Source organism: Alligator mississippiensis, chromosome 2, assembly GCF_030867095.1.
Source record: "Alligator mississippiensis isolate rAllMis1 chromosome 2, rAllMis1, whole genome shotgun sequence".
Lineage (NCBI taxonomy): Eukaryota > Metazoa > Chordata > Crocodylia > Alligatoridae > Alligator > Alligator mississippiensis.
The window spans coordinates 124,297,498-124,323,537 of record NC_081825.1 but is presented as its reverse complement, the minus strand read 5'-3'; the positions used below and the strand labels follow the sequence as shown (position 1 = coordinate 124,323,537).

At 40.1% G+C, this 26,040-nt stretch overlaps 1 protein-coding gene across 2 annotated transcripts in view; it reads left to right on the top strand.

Annotated features, from left to right (window-relative positions):
- The window catches only part of UGT8 (UDP glycosyltransferase 8), a 75,837-nt gene that overhangs the window by 25,111 nt on the left and 24,686 nt on the right, over positions 1 to 26,040 (top strand). For both annotated transcript variants that reach the window (XM_006269623.4, XM_014600784.3), the window contains exon 2: positions 3,071 to 3,894. In XM_006269623.4, coding sequence (XP_006269685.1) covers positions 3,073 to 3,894 — 822 coding nt within the window. In that variant the 5' untranslated portion in view covers positions 3,071 to 3,072. The remainder of the gene's footprint in view (positions 1 to 3,070; positions 3,895 to 26,040) is intronic.

Below are 26,040 nucleotides of genomic sequence, written 5' to 3'. Positions count from 1 at the left end.
TCTCCTGAAAGCAGAGATTTTCTGTTGTTATCTAGGTCAGGAGCCTCAGTAAGACTCCTACTCATAGGGTGCATCTACACGTGTGCCTGACAGCAGTTGTTTCTGTCATTTAGTACTTGCTAAAGTGACTGCACAGTAATCGCTGTTACTGCACAGTCCAGGCAGTTCATGGGCCGTTTCCAGCCCTACTGCGCAGTAGCATCAGCATCATGGTTTGTGCCTGCTGATGCTACAACACCGTTGCGATGAGCTATGTCACCATAGCTCGTTGCTGTGGTGACACAGTGTCTTGTGCAGATGCACCCACTATGTAGGAAAGTGTTTTCCAGTTTCGTGTAAGAGAGAATATGCATTAAGTCACATTAGAAGTAATTGTCTAAATTAGAGGAACTATTCTAGGGTGATGTCTAAAGAGATTAATTGCAGCAATTTATATATTCAGTAAGAGAATCCTAATGCTATCCAGATGTATATTTTTAATGCAGACTAAAACAAATTAGCCACTCATATCTGCAGAAAATGATTTTCTCTTTCCAGAATATATTTATAAAAAGACTGAAGAATAATTATTGGGACTTGTGACGCTTCAAAGGGTGGTCTCAAAAAGATTCCTTCCGCTATTTGTTGAATTTTTAAATGTTTTTAATGAATTTAAAATGTATAAGAGCTACTGATCTGTAGCCTGCTCAATGAGAGACCCATATCTCTATCCTTTGTTGCTGACAGCTCTGTGGTTACAATTAGATTGTACTCCCGGTCTATGGCCATGCATGGTGTCACAAGAAAACACCTCTAGCACTGTACCTGGAAGATTTTAACCTTCCATACCCATGCATACAACAAAAATACATCCAAAAAACCTGTTGGTAGCCATTGCTGTTGTTCAAGGTGTAACAATTTGGTGGTGCTTGGAGACTCTGTAGTGAAAAACTGTGGTCCAGAACTGACTTAGTAAAGATTAAAAGAAAAAAAAAATGATAAGCAGGGATACTATCAAAAAGATACTTTATATAATTGGATAGGAGCCATTCTGTCCTTAGACAGTAGCTCTGAAGAACAGGCAAAGATCACCAAACAGTTCTTGAGAGAAAGGCAGCAGCGCAGAAAATCCAGGGACCAGACTGTAGAAACAAACTCTCAGTCTGTTGCTTATCTGCAGTATGTGTACGACTAACTATTCATTTAAAAAAAATAATTTACTTCCTTGCTTTTGCACCAGGATTTTCAGTGATATTGAGCTAGCACTGGGGATGGACTTTGTTCATTGTTTCAGCTGTAGGGTGCTGTAGCAGCGCTATACAAAATATTTTAAATAGTACAAGGTATACAAGTATTTTACAAGTATTTACATACTTGAAATAGTACTGCAGTGGTACATCAAGAGTGTTTAAAGTGATAGAAAATAGACATTGTACTTGGTGGACTTTTCAAATTGAGTAAGAACATTTTTAGCAGAGTTAAAATTGAAAGCATAAAATGAGATCCTAATCTAGTGTATATCTCAGTGATCTGTGAAGTAGAGAGCAGAATGTAATATTTATTTAATCAGGGGAAGCAGTAACAAAATGGCTCCCATAGCAGGGAAAAAAATACTAACAAGCTGCTCATTACAGTTTATTGTTATCGTTATGTGATTTTTTTTCCATACTGAAAGGAAATACAGGGAAACAAGTGCCTCAGATTTCCAGTCTAGCACCAATTATTACCATTTCCATAAGAATAATTGCTCCAGTCTAGTCATTCTTAGAACCATTTCTGTAACTGAAAATTAAGAGGAAAAATTATAATAAAAGTCCTCCCTCTTTTATCCTCGAACTTTCTTTGCTGGTCATGAATGTAGAATTTTTAACAGATTTTTAACAGACAGGGTTTGTGTCCTGAGCAAATACTGCAGGGGGAGGGGGAATGAGGAAGTCTGGTTCTGAGAGTGCGATTGGGGTTGTAGGAGTCTTAGCCAGTCCCTGCCTACAGCTACTGCTCTTGCTGCTGGGGCATGGACTCCCTTGGAGGCTAGGGATGATTTTGGCACCCCTCCTAAGCCACTGCCTAGGGCTGGTGCCACTTTCACTCACCCCTACTTACTCTACTGTGCCTGAATAATTTTTAACCAAAATAAAATAAAAAAAAAAATCCCTTTTAGACTAGACCAAGCTTGGAAACTTCTAGCCCAGTGGTTAAAACGTTTGAAAGATATGAGCAACTGATAAATCCGAGTTTGCAATAGAAATAGTAAGATTAGCTGTAGCAGGCAGTGCTGTTCTTATCAAACTGGGCATTCAACACAAAATCCACAATCACAAATGGAGCCCTTGTTGGAAGTCTCAGCTGAGAGCAAAGACATATGTGTATGTGCAGAGATATTCTTCTAGATCCAGGGTTGAGGTACATTGGTGGGAAGGTTGTATTGCCTAGGCAAATACTGTGCCTACTTTCTGGATAAACTGTTAGGATTTTGGCCTATAGGTATTATTATTATTATTTTTAAATCCAGCATTTTTTATGAATAGCAAAATCACCAAAAATATTGACATGAACATGTTGCAGGCATGCCTGCTCTCTGAGGCTAGGTACAGGCATTCAAAAAGCCCAAGTCAAAATCGATCTAAATTATGGTTTTCTGTAAGCAGCTTGGTTTAGATTGGTCGCTTGCTCCAAAGCCTACAGTGGTCTGGGTTTCTAGAGAAAAATCATTGCTGTTGGCTAGCATGAACTGATATACACAAGTCCCTTGGAGGAGGTGACCATCTCCTTTGCCTTTATAAGTTTTCCTGCCATATATTGGGTGCTGTACCAGTATCTGTACTGACTGAAGTCACTCGTCAAACCTAGAAGGCAGATGGAAAGTGTGAAAGGGAAGGGAGCAGGCCCAACAACCTTTTTCTTATTAACAAACTGAACACTACACCCGTTCTTTTTCTCCCTAAAGCTAGGTGCCTGTGTTGTTTCCTGGTACTGGTATGAGAAAAAATAATTTAAGATAGGATAATGCTAAAAGCTGTCATGGCTGAAAGTCATCTAGAAGCCTATCGGATTTAAATTTGTTGAAGTAATTTTTTGTTTGTCATTTCAGCTATGAAGTCTTACACTGCAGTTTTCATTCTCCTGTGGGGCACTATCGGGATAGCCAGGGCTGCCAAAATCATTGTTGTGCCGCCAATTATGTTTGAAAGCCATCTATATATTTTCAAGACTCTGGCCTCAGCTTTGCATGACCAAGGTCACCAGACAGTCTTACTGCTCTCTGAGGGCAGAGAAATCCCTCCATCTGATCACTATAGACTCCAGCGTTACCCAGGGATCTTTAACAGCAGCACTTCGGATGATTTTCTTCAGTCCAAAATGAGGAATATATTTTCTGGAAGACTGACGATACTGGAACTATTTGATATCCTGGATCACTATTCTAAGAACTGCGACATGATTGTGGGCAACCAAAATCTAATGCATGTTCTGAAACAGGAGAAATTTGACCTGCTGCTGGTGGATCCTAATGAGATGTGTGGATTTCTTATAGCTCACCTTTTAGGGGTTAAATTTGCTGTTTTCTCCACTGGTCTTTGGTATCCAGCAGAAGTTGGTGCTCCGGCTCCTTTATCTTATGTTCCAGAATTTAACTCGCTTCTCACAGATCATATGAACTTCCTGGAAAGGATTAAAAATATTGTTGTTCATCTGGTTTCGAGACTGGGAGTCAATTTTATGGTTATGCCAAAATATGAAATGATACTGCAGAAATACAAGGCTTTGCCAGAGCGGTCAATGCATGATTTGGTTCATGAATCCAGCCTGTGGATGCTGTGTACTGATGTAGCACTGGAGTTTCCAAGACCCACGCTACCAAATGTTGTTTATGTGGGAGGAATCCTAACGAAGCCGGCCAGTCCTCTACCAGAAGTAAGGTTTGCTGAGCTTTATGGTCATTCTTGTTAAACATGGATGAATTCCTAAAATGAGTATTTTTTTGTCTCTCTTAAGGAATTTGAATGTATAAGCATTAATTGGTAAGCTAATATCCTCACATTTAAAAAAAAATGCTGTTTTAGGTTCTTTTTATTTTTTTATTTTATTTAATGCACTATCACAGTAGATAGAAATGCACTGAGAAAAAAAAACAAAACATTTATATGTAGGAACACATAGCATAAACATTCCTCTTTCTTGGCTTCTGTAGATGTCCTCCCCTTTTTTTGCTATTGTTTTGAATTAGATATTTTATGATCTAGCAAAGAGGCTGTGATACATGGCAGCTTGGCTGTTAGAAATGGAAGTCTTTACCAAGTGCAAATGAAAGTAGAAAGGAAGTGAGTATGATTCATTGCATAGTTTTACATGCAAAATCTCTCTTGTTCCTCCATTAATGTGCTTCCTCTTCCCTTATTCCTCATTCCATGACAGGGTTATGACTCCTGTTTGAAAGTCTTCTGCTGATTAGAAGAGTAAATCATTTCCAATTTTTTTACTACAAACATAGATAAAGGTGAACCAGTGAAAACAGAGCTGTGACTAAACAGAAATGCCCCTTAAAAAATGACATTTGGCATCGGCGTGCAATTTAAGTATGGATCATGCAATGCTTGTACTGGCTGCTAAACTCAACAAACCAGAACCTCACGCTGAAATGATGACAGTGCTTGAACACTGTTAGAAAACTGACTGTAGAGACCCTAATGGAATAATTAAATTTCATTGTTTGAGTGTATCACATACATGGTATCTAATAATGCCTCTGTTCAGTAATACTTTGACTGACAGAAAGAACAGAATAATTTCACAACAAATCATATAATTAACAAAGAATAGTTATTCATATATTCACTGTTGCTCGGTTGCAAGATTAATCTGTTCAATTAGTAGATGCTGTCTGGGCCAGAAAGATATTGGGGTGGAGGGATGTGTGTGGTTGTAAGATAGTGTAATCCTTCATTGCTTAGTTCTCAAAATATTTCATTCGGCTTAGTTTTGGAATCTAGCTGAAAACTCTGAGGCCTAGGTTTCACATAACATACTCTTTTAATTCCTAGACTTGTTGATATCTTACCTTAAAACTATGACTAGTTCTTTAATAGCAGTGACGACTTTTAGATTAGTTCAGAAATTGTAGCAGTTTAGAACTTTGGACTGCCTGATTTACAATACTTACATCCATACCTCCATCCTTATTTTTTAAATGTTTTTCTTTAATTGTTGTCCGCTTACAAACAGAAAATAGAAACAACTGCATGGGAATCAGAGAATAAAGAAGGTTCTATATGACAGCAAAAGTAAAGGAAACCAGAGTTGCATTATGGGATACATAGTTTACATTCATATTTATATACTAATGCTGTCTTTTCTTGTACTTATTAAATTATTTACTATTTAATTGAAGATATTAAATGTCACTCTATTCCAAACAGAAGATATGAAGTGGTGCACATACAAAATACTTATGATATTTTTGTTAACACACACTCTGAAAATAGTAGCAATGCCATAAAAATCAGAGACTCCTGTATATAACTCTGTGTGTGTGTGTGTGTTACCAAAAATATCATTAGTATTTTATATGTGCACTGATTGGTCACTCCTATGGATGGAAAATAATTGTATTTAACATCTTTAATTAAATATTAAATAATTTAATACAGAATACAGAATTAAGAAAAATATCTTTCTGTGACAATACCGATAATTATTATAGTATTTTTGCTGGGAGAACACAAGCAGCTGAGGTAGAGGGGGAGTAAAAACCTGTGACTACTCTGTTAACCCCCTTCACAGTAGGGTTTAGCAGGCACTGCTGGCTGCCAACCCAACTTGAAGAGGCCAGGCAGTTTGGATTCTGCAGAATGAAACCCTCTTCTCCCCATGTTTCCTTGTTTAAGACATGAACTTCAATTTTCACCAGCTAATTTTTAGGAAAAAATGTCTGTGTTATATGCAAGTAAATGTGAAATAGCATTATATGGGTTATATAAAATGCTATCATCAGCATTTTAAAATAAATTTAGATTTAGTGTCATCATTTCTGTGATGTGGACTTTGTTGGGCACTCTTTGTAGCTTGTTCGGTACTCACTCCTAAGTTAGTACCGCTGAGTTGGTCTTGTGATTGATTCCCACTGTGTATATTAAAAGTTTATGAGCAAATAAATCACCAAACTGCAATCAATAAAAAAGTGGATAGGAGCCCAAACGTCTCTTTAAATAATGAATATATGAGAGTGTTTGATAATCAAATTTAGATCATTTTAATTGTGAATGATTCATTTGGATCAAAAGGGAAGGAAATTAGTAAAGTCTTTGCAACGTGGACTATCTCATTTTCTTGTAAATTTTGCAATTAGAAGCCTCAATCCTCAGGTGTCCCAGAGCTCAGACTGATGCCCTTTTGAGCAGGAAGAGGAGGAGGTGGCCATCTTTTAACATACATAATCTGTGTGACAAAGTAAGTGTCCCTAAATAAATAGTGTCCAGGAAGTATAGCATTTTAGGAGACAGTCTGGGTGAAGCCAGTAGGAACTTCCAGGTAACAGAGGAAGAACAGGCCAGCCACACCCTTTCAAGATCTGTAGTAACAACTGTTCTCTTTTATTAGAAATAGTTTTGTATATAAGTTCCTGTACATAATAATAAGTTATTTCATACAGAAGCCTCATTGAGCTACCACAGCCTAGTTTTAGGCAGAAGGCAGGGCAGAGTGGCACCTCAGAGATTAAGATTGCTTGCAGATGTGAACTGCCTTCCCCCATGGCACTTTACTTTAAATTCAGTGCACTGCCACACTGAACACAGTGCACGTCCAGAAGAGGTATCATGTTAGTTGGACCTAGCTTGCTCAGGGTCTGTACAGATCAAGCGCTTTTGTGGGGCTTTTTTGGTGATTTTATCTAATAGCTCATTGAATTAGCTTTAGATAAAAGCACCAAAAAGCCCTGCTGAAGCGCCCAATCTATACAGACTCTGCGGAGTCAAGTTGAACTAATGTGCTGCTTTTTCCAGTAAAGCACATTTTTTTCCCCCCTCACATCTGTCAGTGTCCAAAATATCAGCTGTCATGACCAATCTTTTGACGTCTCATCTTTTAAACTAAAATTTTCTTCTTCTGTAGGATAGCCATTTTAGTATATGCGCTGTAACAGTGAAAAAATTGGTGTCGTGTCAAGTTTACCTTTTGCTCTATATGTAAAGGGTTTTCTTAGGCTAGGGGAGTTGGTGTTTTTTGAGGAAACAAAGGTTGGGTTTTGTTTGTTTGTTTGCCAAAAATCCGGTTGAACAGAATAATAAAGGGTGAGCAAAATATGAAGGCAGTAGATCCATCTATATGTGCAATTAATATGAAGCAGTAAACTCCAGAGCAGTTTGAGCATGAGTAAGTTACTTCCAGGTGCAGCGTCTACACATGCACCCAGGCCAGCCAGGGCAGAGCAGGCCTGAGCTGGCAGGGGGAATAGGGGGCTAGCCCCAGGCTTCATGTGGCAGCACTGGGTGGTGGAGGGGCTGGCTGTGACATGAGGGTGCAGAATCTGCAGAGCCATGTGGTTAGGTGGCAGGCAGGAGTCTGGTCCCCAGCTGGCTGGGCTGACCAGGTGCAGTTTAGGCCAGCAGTCAGTGTCTACACATGTGTTTTGTCATAGTTAATCACCAACAGTTCTAGCTTACGGTGTAGTTAATTAGAGATGGTGATGCTTTACTGTGCTGCTTATTAGTCTACTCTGCAATAAAGCACATGTGTAGATGTACCCAGTGTATTTTGTTATGACACCAAAGTGTAAAACAGCTTAGTTTTACAGAAGCTCAAAACATACTTCATTATAGTGCTTAATTTCCAGCAAGTAAATACCTCCTTTTGTTTTCTATCACCAAACTGATTCTTGGACTCTTTCCAGTGTATGTTAAGTTGCATATTCTGTTTAGCTTTTACTTATTCTAACTGGGTAAAAGTACTAAGAGGACTTGGAAAAAAAAGTACAACATTTGGAGGGCATTTGTTTTTATCAGGGTGATGTGGGTGATTTGGTCAAACACAGATAACAATAAATTATGCTATCACTGATGGTCTTGATGTAAAGTATAAAAAAGTTTGAATTCTTTGTCTGATGTATTTAGTTAAACTGGATGACTTTTGTACCCCCTAGTATCTGAATGCCTCATAGGACTTTCAGTAAAGTACACTAATGTAAGAGAAACTGCATCTTAGGTGCCTTGCCTCTGTTTAAGTCGTATTACATGAAAACTGGATAAAATGTGCTATACCTCCCTAGGATGCCTTCAGGGCACTGAATGGAATATTATGTTTCAGTCACATAAAAACTGGGTATCAACTGTAAAAAGAGCAGTCTTATGTTTTTTTTATCATGGACTGTGTTACCCTGAATCCCTAAGGACTCTTCGATAGCTCTTCTAAGTATTTCAATGAGCAAGCAGAAGAAGCATCAAAGGTTTAATAATTTCATTTCCTTGTGCTGCTGTAAAAGTGAAAATCTCTGATTAGAAGCTGCTGAAATCAAGGAAAGCCTATAGTAAAATGTAGAATGGTATGATGAATGGATGTCCAGCACTACAAATATATACCCTCAATGCTCAGTTATACCTTTTCTGTGTCTAGTACTTGGTAAAGACTTCCCTTAGCTTGTTCAGCATACTGAAGTATAATTAGTGACTATGGTTCTTATCTGTGGTTTTCTTTGGAATAAATACAGATTGGTCCATGTGAATTAGTGGTAAGTGTAGAGATGGTCAACTTGGGAAGATTTTGGTCAGTGTGCTATTGTCGGTGACATTAACTGGTATGTTTTACAGCCTTCCAGATTTTACCTTTATTCAAGAGTGAGATGGTATTGGCTTTCAAACAGGAGCTGTGCGGGAGTTCAGGGGAGGGACAAAACATTTGATATCTTTAATGCACTAGAAGCTTCTGTGGAGTATAGAATTATCTCTCAAAGTAAAGTGGCCTTGGAGAATGGCAGCTGGGAAGGATTTTGTACTGAAACTCATCTGTTGACATCTTTGCTTTAAATTGTATTTTGGTTCTTCAGCAACACTCAAGATTATTAGATCTTCTAAAATGGAAACATGCATTTGTGTTTGTAGTAAGAGTTCCTGACAGTGAATAAGTGGTATGCCACAGAACTTAAAAATGTGTTTTTTTAAATTAGTTTTTTCTCTTTGTAGATAAAACTGTTGAGGAAATAGGAGTGGCACTACAGCTAGCTTTAATCATAAATTTGAAACCTGGGTCTGTGTCAGACTGACTTTTCTCCAACAGCTGACATGATGGTGTCAAATTGCAATTGAACTTATTTAGCTCTAACGTTATTTTGTTGGGAAGCACCAACTGACAGACTTTGTTGAAACAATATTAGTTTATTTTCTAAGATCAGTTACTTCGTTAAAATGGCCCTTTCAAGTTTATTTGATTAATGGCAGATGGCCCTGGAAGGGAATGCTAGAATCAATTAGTCTGACCTCCTGTATGACATGGGTTATAGGATTGCTCCCAGAAACCTGCCTGGATTCCTGATTTGTGTGTCCAAAGTTGGGAGGTTCTGGAAAATGTAAAATAGTCAGTACATGGGCAAACTGAACTGGCAGGCCTGTTTAAGGATAGGAACACCAGAAACTACATTGTACCTGGCCCTGTAGCAGATCTGCTTGTTGCATCTGCCCTGAGCCTAGCGACACTGGAAGCTTTGGGGTGCCCGGTGCTAGGGCAGAATGCCTGGTCGGTCTGCTTTAGGTCAAGGACCTGTGCAGTAGCTCAGTAAAATTGTACCTTGAGAATTTCTCTGATACTATAACTGATGACCGGACTTGAAGGGGAAGTGGAAACTTACTTAAAGAATCTCATAGCTACAAAGATAAAAAAGCTCTAGGCCAATGGTTCTCAACCTTTTTAGATGCGAGGAACCCCTTGATGGACTTGAGGCATCCCTCAGAAAATGCCAGCTCCTAGTTCTCTCTCTCTTTTTTTTTTTTTAACTACAGAAAAAAAAAGCTATACTTCTGTTGCAAAGAACTCAAATAGACCACAACATGTCAGTATATTTTGAAAACTGGATTCCTATTTGACATCTCTGGGTTTATTTTGTGAAGCATGTTTGCACACCTAACAGTGCTAAGTTTATGTGGCCCCATGAAAAAATCTCAAGGCAGCCCAGGGAGCTGTGGTACCGTGCTTAAAAATCAGCACTTTAGTCATTTAAATAATTATAGGATGATTATTATAGATGCAACATGTTCTACCCATTTTTTGTTTGTTTTGTTGCTAGTATTCAGGAATTAACATAATCCTTCATGACATTGGGCAATATAGTTTAAAGTTCTTGCACTGGTGTCTCCATTAAATTTGCCTTTCCTTTCAAGATAACAAAATAATGCCTCATGGGCCTCAATCTGCCCCACCATGCCTCTTCCCTCCCCCCTCGTCCCTTCCCCCACAACAGACTTACCACCCAGACCCAGCTGCTTTCCACAGTGCTGGACTGCACTCCTGTCCCCGTGCATGCTGCGGCTACGTGCATACCTGGGGCATTTATTGGCCACATTATTGGCTACATATGACAAAAAAAGTTGATAGCCGATCCAGTATGGGACTGATGTATCAGTGCACCTCTATACACAGCTTGTTTTTGAAAGGCAGAATGAAGGATTATTTCAGAATTATGGCTGCATATAGCAGAGACCCAGTCTAATCTTTAGCTAACTTACCTTCCCTTTTCTGCTAAAGAGTGGTCTCCATGAGTAGATCCATGATTTTGAAAAAGGCTAAAGAGCTTCCAGAGCTGTGAAATCGGGGAGGGGGGAAACATATCTGGTGCAGCTGTCAAGCAGAAAAAAATGCTCTAAAATAGGTTAGCTTTATTAGTGGGCCATCAAGATAATTAAAAAGGAGAGCAATCCTTGCCACCTATGGAGTGAAGAACAATGAAACATTAAGCCAACAGGCTCTCTCAGATGCCTGAATAGTGATATCACAGCTGCTGCACTATTGTATAAGGATCAAAGCAAGGTGCTTCTGTGCCAGGCAGAACATCAGCTTTCCTGATTACTACATGCACCCTAGTTTTGGAATCCTGATTTTTTGGGGAAAGGTGCATATTCTATGTAAGACATGCTGGTATTTCCCTGTACAAGGTAGGCCTTGATTTGGTCACCTATGCATTTTACGGTCAATTTAGTCTTTGCAACTAGTTTTTCTTTTTGGGAAACAGATTGTCTGGATAATCATTCATTCTAATGTAGTAGTCATTTATTATTCAGCAAAATCCAAGATCTTTGGATGCCTAGTTGAAAGTTTTCTTCTGTGGTATTAACCCAGTATGTTGCTTTCAATAGGGTATGGCTTGTAGATTTAGGGAATGCTTTTTGTCCCAATTAATAATGTGTTCTGAAAAAGTTACATGCCAAAGGGTTGGTCCTGAGGGCTGGTTTTCAGAGGGCTAGTTAAGCTGATGTAAATGATTATAGCCTGGGGGTGGGCAAAATAGCCAATCCTGCTGGCAGCCGGACTTCATTTCCCAGCAGCCCTTGCCCACATGGATGGGGCTGGTCTCTATGGAGACCCCAGTCGCACCTGCGCTGTAAAAGCTCAAGGCTGGGGTTACCATGGAGACCAGCCTCAGCTGCGCTAGCAAGGCACACGAAAGAGCAGAGCAGGGGGCTGCTCCAGAGCCACTGGGATCTTGCAGTGGGGGCAGCTTGCTCTGAAGCCAGGGCAGAGCCGTGATTTGTAGCCTCCACATTTCAGGCAGTGGCATGCAGGCAGGGGATTGTAGCTGTGCCCTGGCTCTGGAGCAAGCTGACCCCATTGCAAGATCCCAGCTGTTCCGGAGCAGCGCCCTGCCCTGCTTTGCTGCGTTCCCTGCCAGTGTGGCTGAGGCTGGTCTCCATAGCAACCCCAGCCTTGAACTTTACAGAGCAGGTGTGGCTGGGGTCTCCATGGAGACCAACCCCAGCCATGAGCACACGCGGCTGGGAAATGGAGTCCACTGCCAGCTGGATCTGGCCCACGATCCGGACTTTGCCCATCTCTGTTATATCCCCATTGTAGCCACTAGAATGTTTGATCTTCACTAGTGGTGCAATTCTAAATAAGTGATAAAAAGTTAAACATTGAAGGGATTACTATCTGAGATGAGCAGTCTCAGTGAGAGGGTGCACAACAAGATGAATGAGAGTTATGTGATCCAGCCATGAATAAATGGAAAAAGCTTACAGTGTGTAATATGTGGGACCCATGTCCACTGTTCTTTATTGATAGGACCATAAAGATTGCAGCCCCATTCATAGAATCTTCAATGCAGATCTGAACACATTTCTTTGGAAATTGAATAAGAGTTTTTAAAAAAGTCCATGAACTGTTTGTAATCAGAGAAAACAGACACTTCAAAGGAAGTTTCAGACACATTTTGCAATTGGTTTTCCGCAAAAGGAATTTTAACATGCCATACCCAGAATGTAGAATGAAGATGATGTACTGTGGAAATAGGTTTATTTGGATTTTCTTTACTTATTGATCCTCCCTTAATTATGGTCTGTCCTTTTTAGTATCTGTAGGACACCTCTAACTTTATATATGTGTAACACCCTGCTGCAGGGTGCTAATCACTGCCAGTGGCAATATGTGGAACACTGAGGCACCAGCTAGACCCGTCCTTTTGGTTCCTTTGGGCGAACCAGGAACCTCAGGATCCCAGTACAGGGATACCTCCTGTAACAGCACTCTGACAGAATAGGCAACTATTTACAATATCTATCTATCTATCTATCTATCTATCTATCTATCTATCTATCTATCTATCTATCTATCTATCGAGAAATATGTATTCATTTGTATTCAGATATTTACAGACATATATTTACATTCATACCCATACATTGCTAGCTATTCTAAGGTTTAATTCATAACTCAATTAACTTATGGAATAATACTAATGAACTCAATGCTTATAGATACATATAACTTGGTAACAACACCAATACATGAATAGGTAGGTGATCACACCCCTGTTAGATCTGATGTAGACACCCAAAATAATGGTCTTTTGGTTGAGTGCTGTTGTCTTGACATCACTTTAGTTAAGGAAAATGTCATCAGTCAGGTGCGGGTGCGATGGGAGCTCCATTGATGGCCCCGGGACTCTACTCCTGATGATGGCTGGTACCCATGTTCAACCTCCTGTAATACATAAACAGCCACCTCCCCACGACACCCTTTTCTGCCCCTCTGACAGGGCTGTTGGGTCTACTTTCCTGGCTGCTCACTCACGGCCCCCCATGTGTGGGTCCACTACAAGATGAGAGGGCTATACCCACTCACCAACTCCCAGTCCTGAGTGCTTCCCCTTTAATCAGAGCCAGGGCTCACCTCTGGGCTGTGCTTGCTTCTGTCACTCATCCAACAGGTGACTCGGCTCCTGCAGCCCCTCACACTCGCCACTCTGGCCCCCCAGCAAGATCCCTGCAGTCTCCTCACAGCGGTTTGTTCCTCCCTCAGCTCCCCCACTGTCCTCAATGGCCAACCCTCTGCACCGGACCCTGGTGGCCGGCCCATCCTGGCTGCAGAATTCTGGGGTTCTGAGAGGGACCCTGTTTCCAGGGCCTGAAGGCAGAATTGCTCCAGTCCTTTTGTTCTTGTGTCTTCAGGGTCACAAGAAAATCTCCCAGGCTAAGCTTGGTATTGGCTCACCATGAGACACCCCCCAATGGGTGAGTATCCCTTCTGTTACAGCCTGTTATATGTGTATACTCTCTGAAAAAGTACATTAAATTTAATTCTGAGTATACAAAAAAGTAATAGTATTATGCCCTGAAAAAAAAGTTGTATTTCCCATAGTACATTAGCAACCTATTATTTTCCATGTGGTTCCTTGTCCTGAAGGAAAGCTTTGTAGTGCATGTGTTCAGGAAGCCAATGATAAACTAATCAGAGCATCCTGACGGGGCCTGGCAATCCTCCCCTCCACCCTGCCCCCCCCCCCCCCAGCTCAGCACTGTGGGTGGAAGGGAAGGAAGGGCTGCTCTAGTGACCCCTGGCTTCTAGCCTGAGCCACTGCAGACATATACCTTCATTTTCTCCTTCACGGTTTTAAACTGCTTCAGCCTAGCCAGGTTAGACTAACCTGCAAAGATTGAATCAATTCAGGCTCAGGCTTTTTGAACGTCTGTCCCTATCCCATCAGAGTGTCTTCTTAAGGTCAGCAAATTTGGCTTTTGTGTTTAATATTAAATGAAATCAACATTAGGTATATCTGTCTTATCTTATTTATACCTTTAAAAAAGATCTTTGTTTAGTCAGTTATTAATCAGTAAGCTAAGGAATGTCCTTGGTGAAAGTAGAAAACAAATTACACTCCTAGTTAGTATTTAATGTCTGAGGACCAATAGTTGAAAATGTCAGATCCATAATTCGGTGGTGTTGCCTGTAGCCATTTTCGTCTAAGCACATAGGTAAACAAGGTTCTCTGGATAAATGTGATATATTTTGTTGGTCTAATAAAAGATATCACATTTACCTAAAGAACCTCAGATCCATAATGAAATTAAAGGACACTGAGAATGGTCAGAGAAACTATTTACACAAAAGGATGCTGTGGTATTTTATGTAGGCTTATTTACATTGACAGTCTTTAGATTATATGCATTTTTTATATCAAATTCTCTCTATTGAGTAAGCTACCTGAAGGAATTACCAAGGTTACTGCAAGCAAATATCTCTATTATCTCAAGTCCTATCCATTCAACCACTGCATTTCTCCAAAGAAATATTCCATCATAGACTTACATATTGTCTTGCAACTGCTGCTCTGACAACTGAATCACAATCTTTTCCTGAAGCCAGCAACAGAACTGTATCTTCCTAATATCTTATGACACACTTCTGTCCACAAATAGTTTTGTGATGCACAAACAAATGCATTAATGACCAGTTTCTTTCTTGTGATTAGTCCATACACTATAATATAAAATAATTATTCCCATAGCTTGAGTGGTGGAGGATGGTAGTGGAAGCTAGTGACACAAGGTCAGTATTTCAGTGTCACTGCCAGCAGCCTATCTGCACCTGTTGCCCCATATACCACTGCTGCCCCAAGCACAGATCTATCTGCTAGGTTTTGCCTCTGCAATATTTGAACCTGGTGATGAGAGATCTCAAACTCCTGAGGGTTAAAGGAGAGAAAAATTGTGTATATTTCCATTTTCCTTAAAAAGGAAATCTAGGAAGGCTAGTTTCTTTAGCCTTTGTGTGAAAATGTTTTAAATTAAAGACACAAAATCTTTCAGTAATGCTGACCTATGTAGTAAAACAAAGGTGTTAGTTATTTGTCATAATTTGATTTCACATGTCACATGCAGAAATTTTAAGACTGAGTGTTATATATACAAAATAAAAATACATATGTTACTTTCCAGGTTTACTAGGTTGAGACATGGACACTAGAATTAGTAAACACTACATGTTAACAGCCCACCCGATTTTATTTTCAGATGTTTTGGCAGAATTTTGAAAATACTTCAGTTTGACTGGATGAGATGTTTTGATGGTTCAGGGCATTTTCAAAGCTGAAATTTAAGAATGGAAAGCAGAATTTTGTGTTTCTTTTTTGAGTGACCTTCCATTCTTGTCAGATGTTTCAGGTATTTAGAGGAAGGTTATCTAACTAAAGTAGATAACTTTTGTATGTTCTGATAATCATCTGTTTTCACATTTATTTATCACTGTATTGATTAGTTTTAGAGGGAAGTCATTATTTACAGTAGGTAACAAACTCAATCTGCAGTAGGTCATTTAGAAGAGATCAACGACTCCTGAGACAGAGGAGAGGGGAAAAGAGAGAAAACACTGTCAATAATGCTTTTACTATGCCCAATTTAACATCTAAGAATAAACAGCAAATAACATTTTTATAGTTGCTTGACGTCAAGACTCTTTTATCCATCCTTTAAGGAATACTGGGAAAGTTAGGGAAACTAACAATCTGTCTTTAGCTTCTCTGTCATTTAAAATAACAAATCTAGTAATGCCATTTTCATCTAAACCATGACTTCTTGGAGTCCATAGCGGTGTTGTGTTATTTCATGTTTGGCCGAAACTTGACAGACAACAGAAGTCTTGAAAAGGGGACTGATGTGTTACACAAGTAAATTGAATGTGATATCAGTTTCAAGTAGGGCTAGTTCATGACAACTTCTTGAACCAATACTTTTTGCTGGTAACTGTCATTTTAAATATTCTGTAGTTTATGCAAAATTAAGCCTCTTGTCTTTGTGACTGGAAAATAACATTCAGAATATGAAACATAGGTAACCCAATGCAGTAGTGTTTGACGGAGCCAGTAGACCTCTTGACATTTAGCTCTGAGAGATGTGGACTGCCTCGAATTCATCATACTAGGGTTTTTACTATGAATTTTAAAGATCATAAAAGTTATGTTCAGCTTGTTATTTTTCTTCCAGTTACATAATTCAAGAGGTTTGATTGTACTATAAAAATCTGTATTATCTGCACTCTATATCATTGGATTTGGAATCATGAAATTTTTGAGATTAGAATGTAGACAGATTGAGAGGAAGAGGTCCCCCCTCCCCTTTTTTCTTTTATTTCTTTTTTTCCACTGGATTGACCACTGATATTTGCATTTAAGATTTGTAATGCCAGGCAGGAGGTGGCTTTTAAATGTGTTTTGCAGTTTGATACTGCACAGTATGTTTCTTCTATAGATGATTCAATTTTTATTACCAGAGGATTCCTACTAATGTACAAACTTAACACTGGCCTGTAGTAGTAACTATACAATAATAAACACAATAAATAATATTATTTATCATAGCAATATCAGTATTATCATCATCTCCAGATGTGACTCTTAGCTGGTACATCATGAGAAGTAGTCTTGATTTTTTAAAATAGTACATTTAGGAAAGCAGTTATTTTTTTATGGAAAAAGGTGAAAGTTTCTGCTGTCTCACATTTTTGTGCTATTTGGTTTGACAATGTGTGTATACGGTCCTGGGAAAAATAGAATATCCTTGAGGGACCTGGACTGGGTAAAAGTAACTTTATTCATTTAACTTCTATATAAAAACTGTAGCTTCAGAAGCACTCACTGGCTTGAATTACACTCCTTTTCTGCTATACTCTCTGGCCTCATATAGACATTCAGTTTCTCCTGGGAGAGTTGATGTTTAGGTTTTTTCTCCAAAAGTAAAAATAGTGGCTTCAAGAGAAAAATAACCTAGGGGTTAAATCACTGTCAGGGGAGTTCCTCTTGAGAGAGCCACATGCCATGGCTTCTCTCAGAAGAAAACACTCTAGCATTCCCTTGTCCCCTGTAGGGAGGCAGTGTGTTGCTCTCAGGACTCTGCTGCTCCAGCTGGGAGCAGAATATATCTCCTTCACAATCCCAATATTGTGCTGCAAGCAAATGTAGGCTGACTGTGGTCAGTCTGGGTAAGCCAATCAGGGCTTTCCTATGCATTGCTGCCATCTGTCACTAGGCAAACTAAGTGAGCCTGCAGAGCATGCTGAGATGTATGCTCAGGGGTCCCTTTAGGTGCACAGTGTCAGCACTGCAAGATCTCCACTCTGTAGAGCCTCAGCAATCAAATTTCTGTACATGCAGGTCTGGGTAGGTTTCTCTACCAGGAAAACAATCCTGGAAGAATTCTCCCAGATTATTTAAATATATGTATACTAGAGGTGCACTGATACATTGATCCCATATTGGATCAGCATCAATTAAAGGAAAATTTTCAGTATTGGCAGCAACTTGTAGGTGGCCAGGAGCACAGCCAGAGAGTGTGGAGAGCAGCCGGGTCTGGCTGGGAAGTCTGTTGTGACAGAAGAGGCGGTGGGGCGGGGGTATCAGTTCAAGGCCCCTACAGTGAGGGAGGGAGTGGGGCTGGGGCTGGGGCTGGAGCAGGGGCTGGAGCAGGGCCAGGGGCAGGCACTAAACAGCTGGGACACGGTGTAGGATGGAGCCACAAGTGGCTTGTCTGGGCAGTGTGGGGGGGGGGTGGCTCCTGTCACTGCAAACACTCTGGGAGGGCATGGGGGGTGTGTTCCTCTGGATCACCGCAGGGCAAGGGCGGGCAAGGGCGGGCTGCCACTGTGGGCTGGGGCCAGGGTGGCACCAAGCTCTTCCCGACAGGGGGGCTGGGCCAGGTTGTGCTGAGGGTGGGTGGCAGTGGTGCTGGGAGTGGGGGCTACGGAAAATTGTGGGGTGGCTGCAGCACTCCCATAGCCCCCTCTCAGTGCCACTGTAGCAGAAAGCCCCCTTCTCCTCTTGCCTGCATTTGCTCTCCCCTCTTTGGATATGTTTCTCTTTTTCTACCTTTTCTTCCTTCCTCGCTCTTTCACTTTAAGATAAGGAATTGTGTTTTAAAATTTGTATGTGTGCATTTTGTATCTCCCCTTGTAGTTTGGTATTTTTATCTATTTGTGTGCCATGGCATTTGTAGCTTATATTTTATACTCCTCACCTTTCAACTTTCAACTAAATGTGTTTTAGTAAGTTATACATTGTAACATTGTTAACAAGGGCAGGAATCAAACTGCCCTTCCTTGTATCAGGCTGGCCTGTGAAAGAGTGAGTGAATCAGTGATTGAATGTGTAACATGATTGAATGTGTAACATGGAAGCAGGCAGCAATTATCACCTGGAAGCTGAACTCAATAGAAGACAATGTAACAACCGGGAAATCTCTAAACCTCACTGATCAAGGGCTAGAAGCCCTGGCCTGACTTAATCAACACCAGAGACCAACTTTTGGGCTGAGTATCTCCAGATCAACCGCTCCCAGAACCCTATTCTAAATTCATCAACGGACTCCCAAACCTGCACGTACATGTGGACGACCCCTGGGGCTGACAGATGCTGTCCAGTAGCCACCGAGGGGGTGGGGAGTCCCACGAGGGTCAATGACCCCTGGATTGGGCAAACCAGAAAACTGGGGAGTCACCAAAGTCTGCCAGGGACTGATAAAAGGCAGTGAAAAGTGACCCTCAGTGACGCCCTCTTGATCTCCAACTCGACCAGACCTGTCCAGCCAGAAGGACCAGCCGGCGACCCCCTTCTGGAAGATAACACCATGCTGAAAGAAGCCTCAACGACAGGCTCCAGCGCTTGTAGGATAGGTATACCTGACTCTGTAGCCTGCTACTGTGTGTGCATGTGTGCATGTGGGGACCAGCCCCAAGGTTTATGATTACAGTGTTTCAATCCGCCTAATAAACTAGAATTTTAAGGATCCCGAGTTGGACATTTGTAGCCAACACCACTGCCACACGCCTCAAGCGCAACCCTGGCCCAGCTCCCTGCTGGGAAGAGCCTGGTGCCACCCCAGGCCCACGCCACAGTGCTAGCTCTCCCTGACCACATAGACCCAGGGGCACACACTCCCATGCTCTCCCGGGGTGTGTGCAATAGTGGGAGCCTCCCCCTGTCTATACTCCCCCAACAAGCCGCTAGAAGCTTTGTCCCCCACCCTGCCCCGGTACCAGCCCCACTCCCTCCCTCACCACGGGGGCCTTGATCTAATCCCCACGCCCCCCTTGCCTCTTCCCCCACAACAGGCTTATCAGCCAACATGCTTTCCATGTTGCCTGGCTGCATATCGGCAATAGGATCAGTATCAGCTGATATGGCTTGCTAAAAATTGGCAATCAGTATTGGCCCAAGAAACCTCTATTGGTGCACCCCTAGTGTATACAGACTTTGTGTATCTACAGCAGAATAAACATGATACAAATTGTAGCCTTTGAAGATTTCTGACAGAAGATAGCATGGGAGAAGCAAAATAATTAGAAAGATGATATTGTTCTTCCTTTTCTGAATATGTACTGCTGTTAAAATCTTGGTACTTTTCTGGATACTTGGGTAATCCAAACTTCAGAGCATGAGCCATTACTTTGTTTTTTTGTTTTTGTTTATTTCAAATCAGAAACAGTTTACTTTTTGGCTTAATAACTGTATGGCCCAGTTTTGCTTGGTTACACCTATGTCACCAAAACCAATTGTTTTCCTTCAGATTGTCCGAATGTAAAAAGATAGGATTTAGCATCAGTTGTACCTGTGATTTAAGTATGGCTTGAAATAAAACAATATCATTTTCCAGTGTAAATAATTTAAAATGCAAAGGCCATTAAAAAAAAATAGAGCATTTGAATGAATGTCTGCTTATGTGATACTGTTTAGGTCAGATTTAAACTAAACTGAGATAGGACTTAAGTTATCTATCTGTACCTTATTTTACTATTTTAACTTCTAAGTGAAGTTAATTAATCTATTTAGTAAAAATTATTTTTCAAGGAAATTTTTAATTTGTTTCTGTCTGCTGCAGGTAATATTTTAATGTTTAGTGTACACATTTAGTGTAGAGATGTATCTGTGTTTGTATTAAAGAATGATCATCCACAACCATAGTCAGAGAACAGACATTTGTGCTATTCTACATTTGAATCTAACAGTTGAAAAGGGAAAGCTTCTGATATTTAAACCCAGCTATGTTTGTATTTGTATACTTTGTTTATCTGAAATAAAGCTCAGTATTAGGCACCACTGGTTACTGCCAGCTGGGGCCTCACACTATAGACACAGCTGTGCATTTAGTATTAAAGCCTATTAAGAATAGCTAATTAGAAATTCCAATAAGACAAAGCTTACACAGTCATGTCAGCACAATACCATTTTTGTCTGAGAATGATAAAAATATTTTTTTCTATACAATAAAGGTTTGAGTAATAAGTACTTATTCCAAATGTACAAGCACAAGGTACAGTTTAGTAAAAGATTATTTTTATAACATGGTGTTGAAGATTAATCATTACTCAGGGACAAGTGAATTTATCAAAGAAAAAGAGCAAAGTACAGTCATAATATTTACTGCTTTATGAACTTTAGGCTACAATAAATACTGCTAATCAAGGGAAAGGTATGGACTTCCTAGGGCCTTGTTACAGAATAATTTTGGGTGACTCCTAGAGTTCTTAATTCCTGGATTCTCTTCACATTAACACCTTAAAGTATTTGGAAGCACTCCTTATGTGGCTCAAATTTATGCCGCCCCAGGGCAGGTGTATCTCTGATCCACACTACCCAGATCCTGTTCCATTAAGGTATGGCCATTCTCCACAGATGTGCCACTCAAGTTAAAGTCTTCCAATATCCCAGGATCTTTCATACCCCTGCCTGTAGAGATGGGAAAGAAACCTGTCCTGGCTTACCAGCCCTCTCTAGTGGCAAGTCACAGCTGTGCAGGTGGGGAACAGTCAGAGAAGGTTTCTAGACTAAGGGTTTGATTGCTCCTGACTCCAAGCTAGCAGCACTAACGCCGACAATCAGTGTTTGTGTGGCTCACAGTTTAAGGTGTAACAAGGCCCCTAGATAATCTCTGTGAAAAATATTATGCACAATGGTAGAAATGAATTAAAAATAAATTCCTGGTTTCTGACAGAGATTTAGCCCAGTTAAAAAATAATGAATTACTTCTTATAAAGCCTAAATAATCAAACATCCCAAAATCTCATAAAAGAGTGTTTGGGGTTTACATTTAATTTGGGGCATGGTTAGATATGAGATGATACCTATATAATAATGATTTAAATCAAGTTAGTAAAATTGGTGATTTAGATCACTTTTTCAGGCTTAGGTTATTTTCCTAAAGAGATTTAATTATCTGGTATAACTGTAAAAATAAATAGCATGACACTAAGTTGTCATCTTTAACTAATGGAGAATATACACTATAAATTATTTTATAGTATAACATACATGTATTCAGATTTTTAATTTTATGCTTTTTATTATTTAAAAATGGAAATTGATTGATTTTCTGAATACCAGATATTAATATTTAACTCAGGAGTTATCAAACTATAGATGAATGAAAGTTGGATTTTCTAAAAATGCACTAAAACTAGTGCATTAATTTGTTAAACTGCATTAAACCTGTTCAATGCTTAAAAAAAATCAAAACTTGCTTTTAATTTAAACTGATTTACCAAACACTGAAAGATCATATTATTTAACTGGCGGAATTTTTTTTCTGGTCACTCTGGTCCAGAAGTAGCTAAGTGCCTACTCGGATTTTGTAAAGTACCTAAATAAGTTAGGTGCTTTGTCCCATTGATTTTTTTATGTCCAGTATTGTCAATGAGAGGTAAAGGCTTCTCTGCCTGGTTAGGTAATTTTATATCAATGGGACTTTTTAAATCAATGGGTTTTAGGTACCTAGTTGCTCAGGTGCTTCTTTTCAGAATCCCACCAGGAACTGATCTGTATCTTAAGTACTTTAATACATTTGAAAATCTGACTTTGAGTCCTTCAAGTTTTTGGAATCAGTGGCTGTCCTTTCCTATCTGTTTTTTCTTATAGGTTAGAAAAGGAAAACATATTTTCCCTACTTTTTCAGCTTCCAATTTGGGTAGTCCTAATGAAGGAACTGTTATGTCTGTACCTGCTAGCTAAACTGAAACATAAAATAATTAAGATGAAAGCCTAAGGCACAACAGAAACTGAAAGTATGTGAATCTGGAAGAAGGCAAATATTAGGATTTGTTTGGGTGTAAAAACTGAAATCCTTCTTTGTGATACTCTAGGAGATGTATTAAAATTTGAGGAGGATTCATCATGGCAGCATATTTTTTATCTATTTACATGATTTTAAGAGATTATAGGACGTTTAGGTCTTAATATAAGTTTTCATAATTTCAAATATAAACAGATTTGTTTTAAAGGAGGAGAATGCATATTATTTAAAATTCAATGTTTTAATTTTTTTATTAGACATCACTGATTTGTCTCTAACCTGTGGGAATCTGTTCAAGCTTCCTTTTTCCTTTCCAATATAAACTGCTTTTAGAAAAGCAAGCTGTCTAAAATTTCTATTGAAAATATTGTGAAATAAAATCTTTAGTCTCTCTTGGAGTCTTGAGTAATAAATAGAAACAGTATTTAACAGAAAAGATAAATTTATATAGGCATCCAAAAAAGGAATAAGGAGAGTACCCCTGAAAGTTTTATATAAAGGTGGAAATTAGAGAAAGAAAATGTTTTATGTCACCTAATCTCTCCCTCAACCAGTTTTTACATTTTCTCCAGTATAGTTCCCAGTGTTTTGTCAAAACAGTTTTAAATATTGGAAGAAATTGCTTCCACCACTTTCCAGCATAATAAATTGTCACATCAGAGGTCAAAACAACAAAGTAATGAATAAGAATATTTTGCTGCAATCTGGATGTGTCTACATGAGACGCTAACTATGTAGTAGACTAATAACACTATGCAGTACTGTGCCAGGCCAAAACTGTGTTAATACGCTACTGCACAGTACTATTAGGCTACTGCACAATAAGCCTCACTAAAAACCCATGTGCCAACGCTGCTGTGTCGTAGTGCAAATTACTGTGTATTGGTTTAGTAGTTGTTTAACTTGGTGGACGCACCGTCTATCCTGTAACACAAGAGAGTCTCTCTTGAAACATGTTCAGAGTGGTATTACCTGACTTGAGAGACATAATTTTTTAAATTAAAACAGATGCCAATTAGCCTCTGATCCCGCAGGAACCAATTTATCAGTAGCATCATGCTGTTTGCAATTTCCACTTGAATCTGAAGGTCTTTTATAATATGTTCATATTAAATATGTTCATGCTATTATGGCTTTCTTTTCTGTCATATGTAGTTAGTTCTAAAGTATTACAAAGCTTAGGTGTCTCTAAAAAGGACTAGGAATGGATTCCAAAACTGTTTCAACAATGTGTGATATTCAGAGTTCAAGAAATTAAACTTGAAGGTTAGTAAGCAATTCATTTGAGGAGAAATTCCAAACAGACTAACATTATAGGTTCAGTGACTTTCATCCTGAAGGCATACGGGGGGTTATACAGGAAAAATGTGCCAGGGTAAATGCAAATGGTTGCCCGTGAATGTAAACAGAGCTGCAGTTTTGTGCATGGAATTTTCTACTCATGGTGCACTAATACCATGCTTGGGGACAACAAGTAGAGGTTCCCAGACTAACCAAGTTAATATTTTCTAAGTGTCTTACTACAAACTAGAAAATGCCAGTCCTATGAACTTTTTGTTTGGGGGGCTTTATATGCTGTCGAGTGTAGTTTTCTAATATCCAATGACAGTTGGAGTATTTCTTTGTTCTTTAAATAGAAAATTCAGAAAAGTTACCCTTTGAAATGAGAAATGTGATGTTCTTTTATATAAGGAAAATATATTTCATTATGCCTTGAATGAAAAATTGGATGTAGGGAAGGAATAGAGGCTGAAAACACATTTTTATTTGTCTTGTATAAGAACTCTGGTAGACAGACAGGTTGTTCTGTTCAGTTTTGTCACAGGTCTGGGGATAGTCTGTTTCTACCCTTTCTCAGGGAAACGCAATGCAGAAAGGCAACAATTTGCAAAACTTTGGTTTGGGGATTCTGAAATGTGAAGAGAAGCAAGGACCTCTTGATACTCAGAGTCCCTAAAACCATGAAAAGATACCCCTATGTACACAACTGTTTTGTAGCATTTGGTGAGAGAGAATAGCAGTTTTTAGAGAAGAGGATCTGAGTCAGGTCACCTGGATTGTATACTGGGACTGAATGCAGAACACTGTTCAAACATTTCTGAGTTGGAACTATAATCGTCTGTCTGTCTGTCTTGTCTTTTGTAGGTAGAGCTGTTGTGTTCCACAGCTCATGCCTCTCTGAACCAGTTAGTCTAAGGTGCTGCCCTGTCTTACTTTCTGCTTGTTTGCAGACAAGGCTCACACCACCTCTCTGCCTTTAGTGCACTGTCTGTTGCCTATCACAGGGATGCCCAAGTGGCAGTCCATGAAGGGTTAAGATGCAACCCCTGGGCTGGTGCCTGGCCATAACCAACCCTATCATTCTAGCAGCAACAGCAGCTTGAATCTTTAGGCTACTCCGCTCTCCTCCAAGTTCTGGTTTTTGCACCCATCTCAGGGAACAGTGTGGCGCAGCATGGTGAGGCTGAGGCCATGTGGCATGTGGTACAGCAATGGGGGTACCCAGTTGAGTGCGCAGTGCAGTGATGGGGAGGGGCGTGGAAGTGTCTACACAGGATCGTTGCAGGAGTGTAGGGGGCATCTGTATGGGCATGTCCTGCAGCAAGTGGGGAGGGTTCAGGCATGCACTACAACTGGGAGTGTCAATGAGGCCTATGGCCCGGAGTCCTGTGACTCCCGCTAGCGTGGCCCACACGATGTGTGGCCCCCACCAGTGCAGCCCAGGGGTTCCCAGCCACTTAAATGTTGGATGGCTGTAGCCTATCGTAAAGACCTCTTATTGTTTCTCCTGTCTGTATCCACCTTTTATCTGTCTTGCGCAGTAATGGTAAGCTATTAGAGTAACGATCTATAAAACATGAATTATTTTGAATGTATAACAACATAGAAAGAGGCATAACATAAGACTGTAGACAGGTAGATAACAGTGGGAAGAGACGCATGGGAGTATAATGCTGACATTCTTTAAAGCAGCAGTTGGAAGCATTTCAGAGCTGCAGGCTGGAATAACCTGGCTCAGATCCAAGGTATTCCAGGTTCCAACCCAGCTGCAGCTGCTCCTTTTTCCTGTCTTCTCCCCAGCCCCAGCTGCAGCATGGGCTCAGCTTCCAACTGCTTGGTGCTAGAGTTGCTCCTTGCCACCTGCATGGGCCTGGGCAAAGTCCTCCACTGGCAGAATGGTGCCACCCTCTCTCTGCACCACCATCCACACACTGCTGAAGCCCCTGCAGGGTGTATGTTGCTGACCCCTGCTTTAAAGAACTGAGCAGCACAGGCCTAAGCCTAACTAGGATCCATAAACTGGATGTTTCTTTACCTAATGGGATGGTTTTGTAGGCTGTGTTCTGGAAATAGCCACTGCTCCTTATAAAAAGTGGTAGGAGTTGCTTTTTAATAAAAGAGGAGAAGAGGGCATTATAGCTCATTCCCTTTAGTCCATAGGTCAAAGGTTAAAGCAGTATGTGGCAGGTCTGTGGTCTATACCCTTCTCTGGCTGAATGGATGTGCACTCGAACCTCTTATGTCCAGAAAA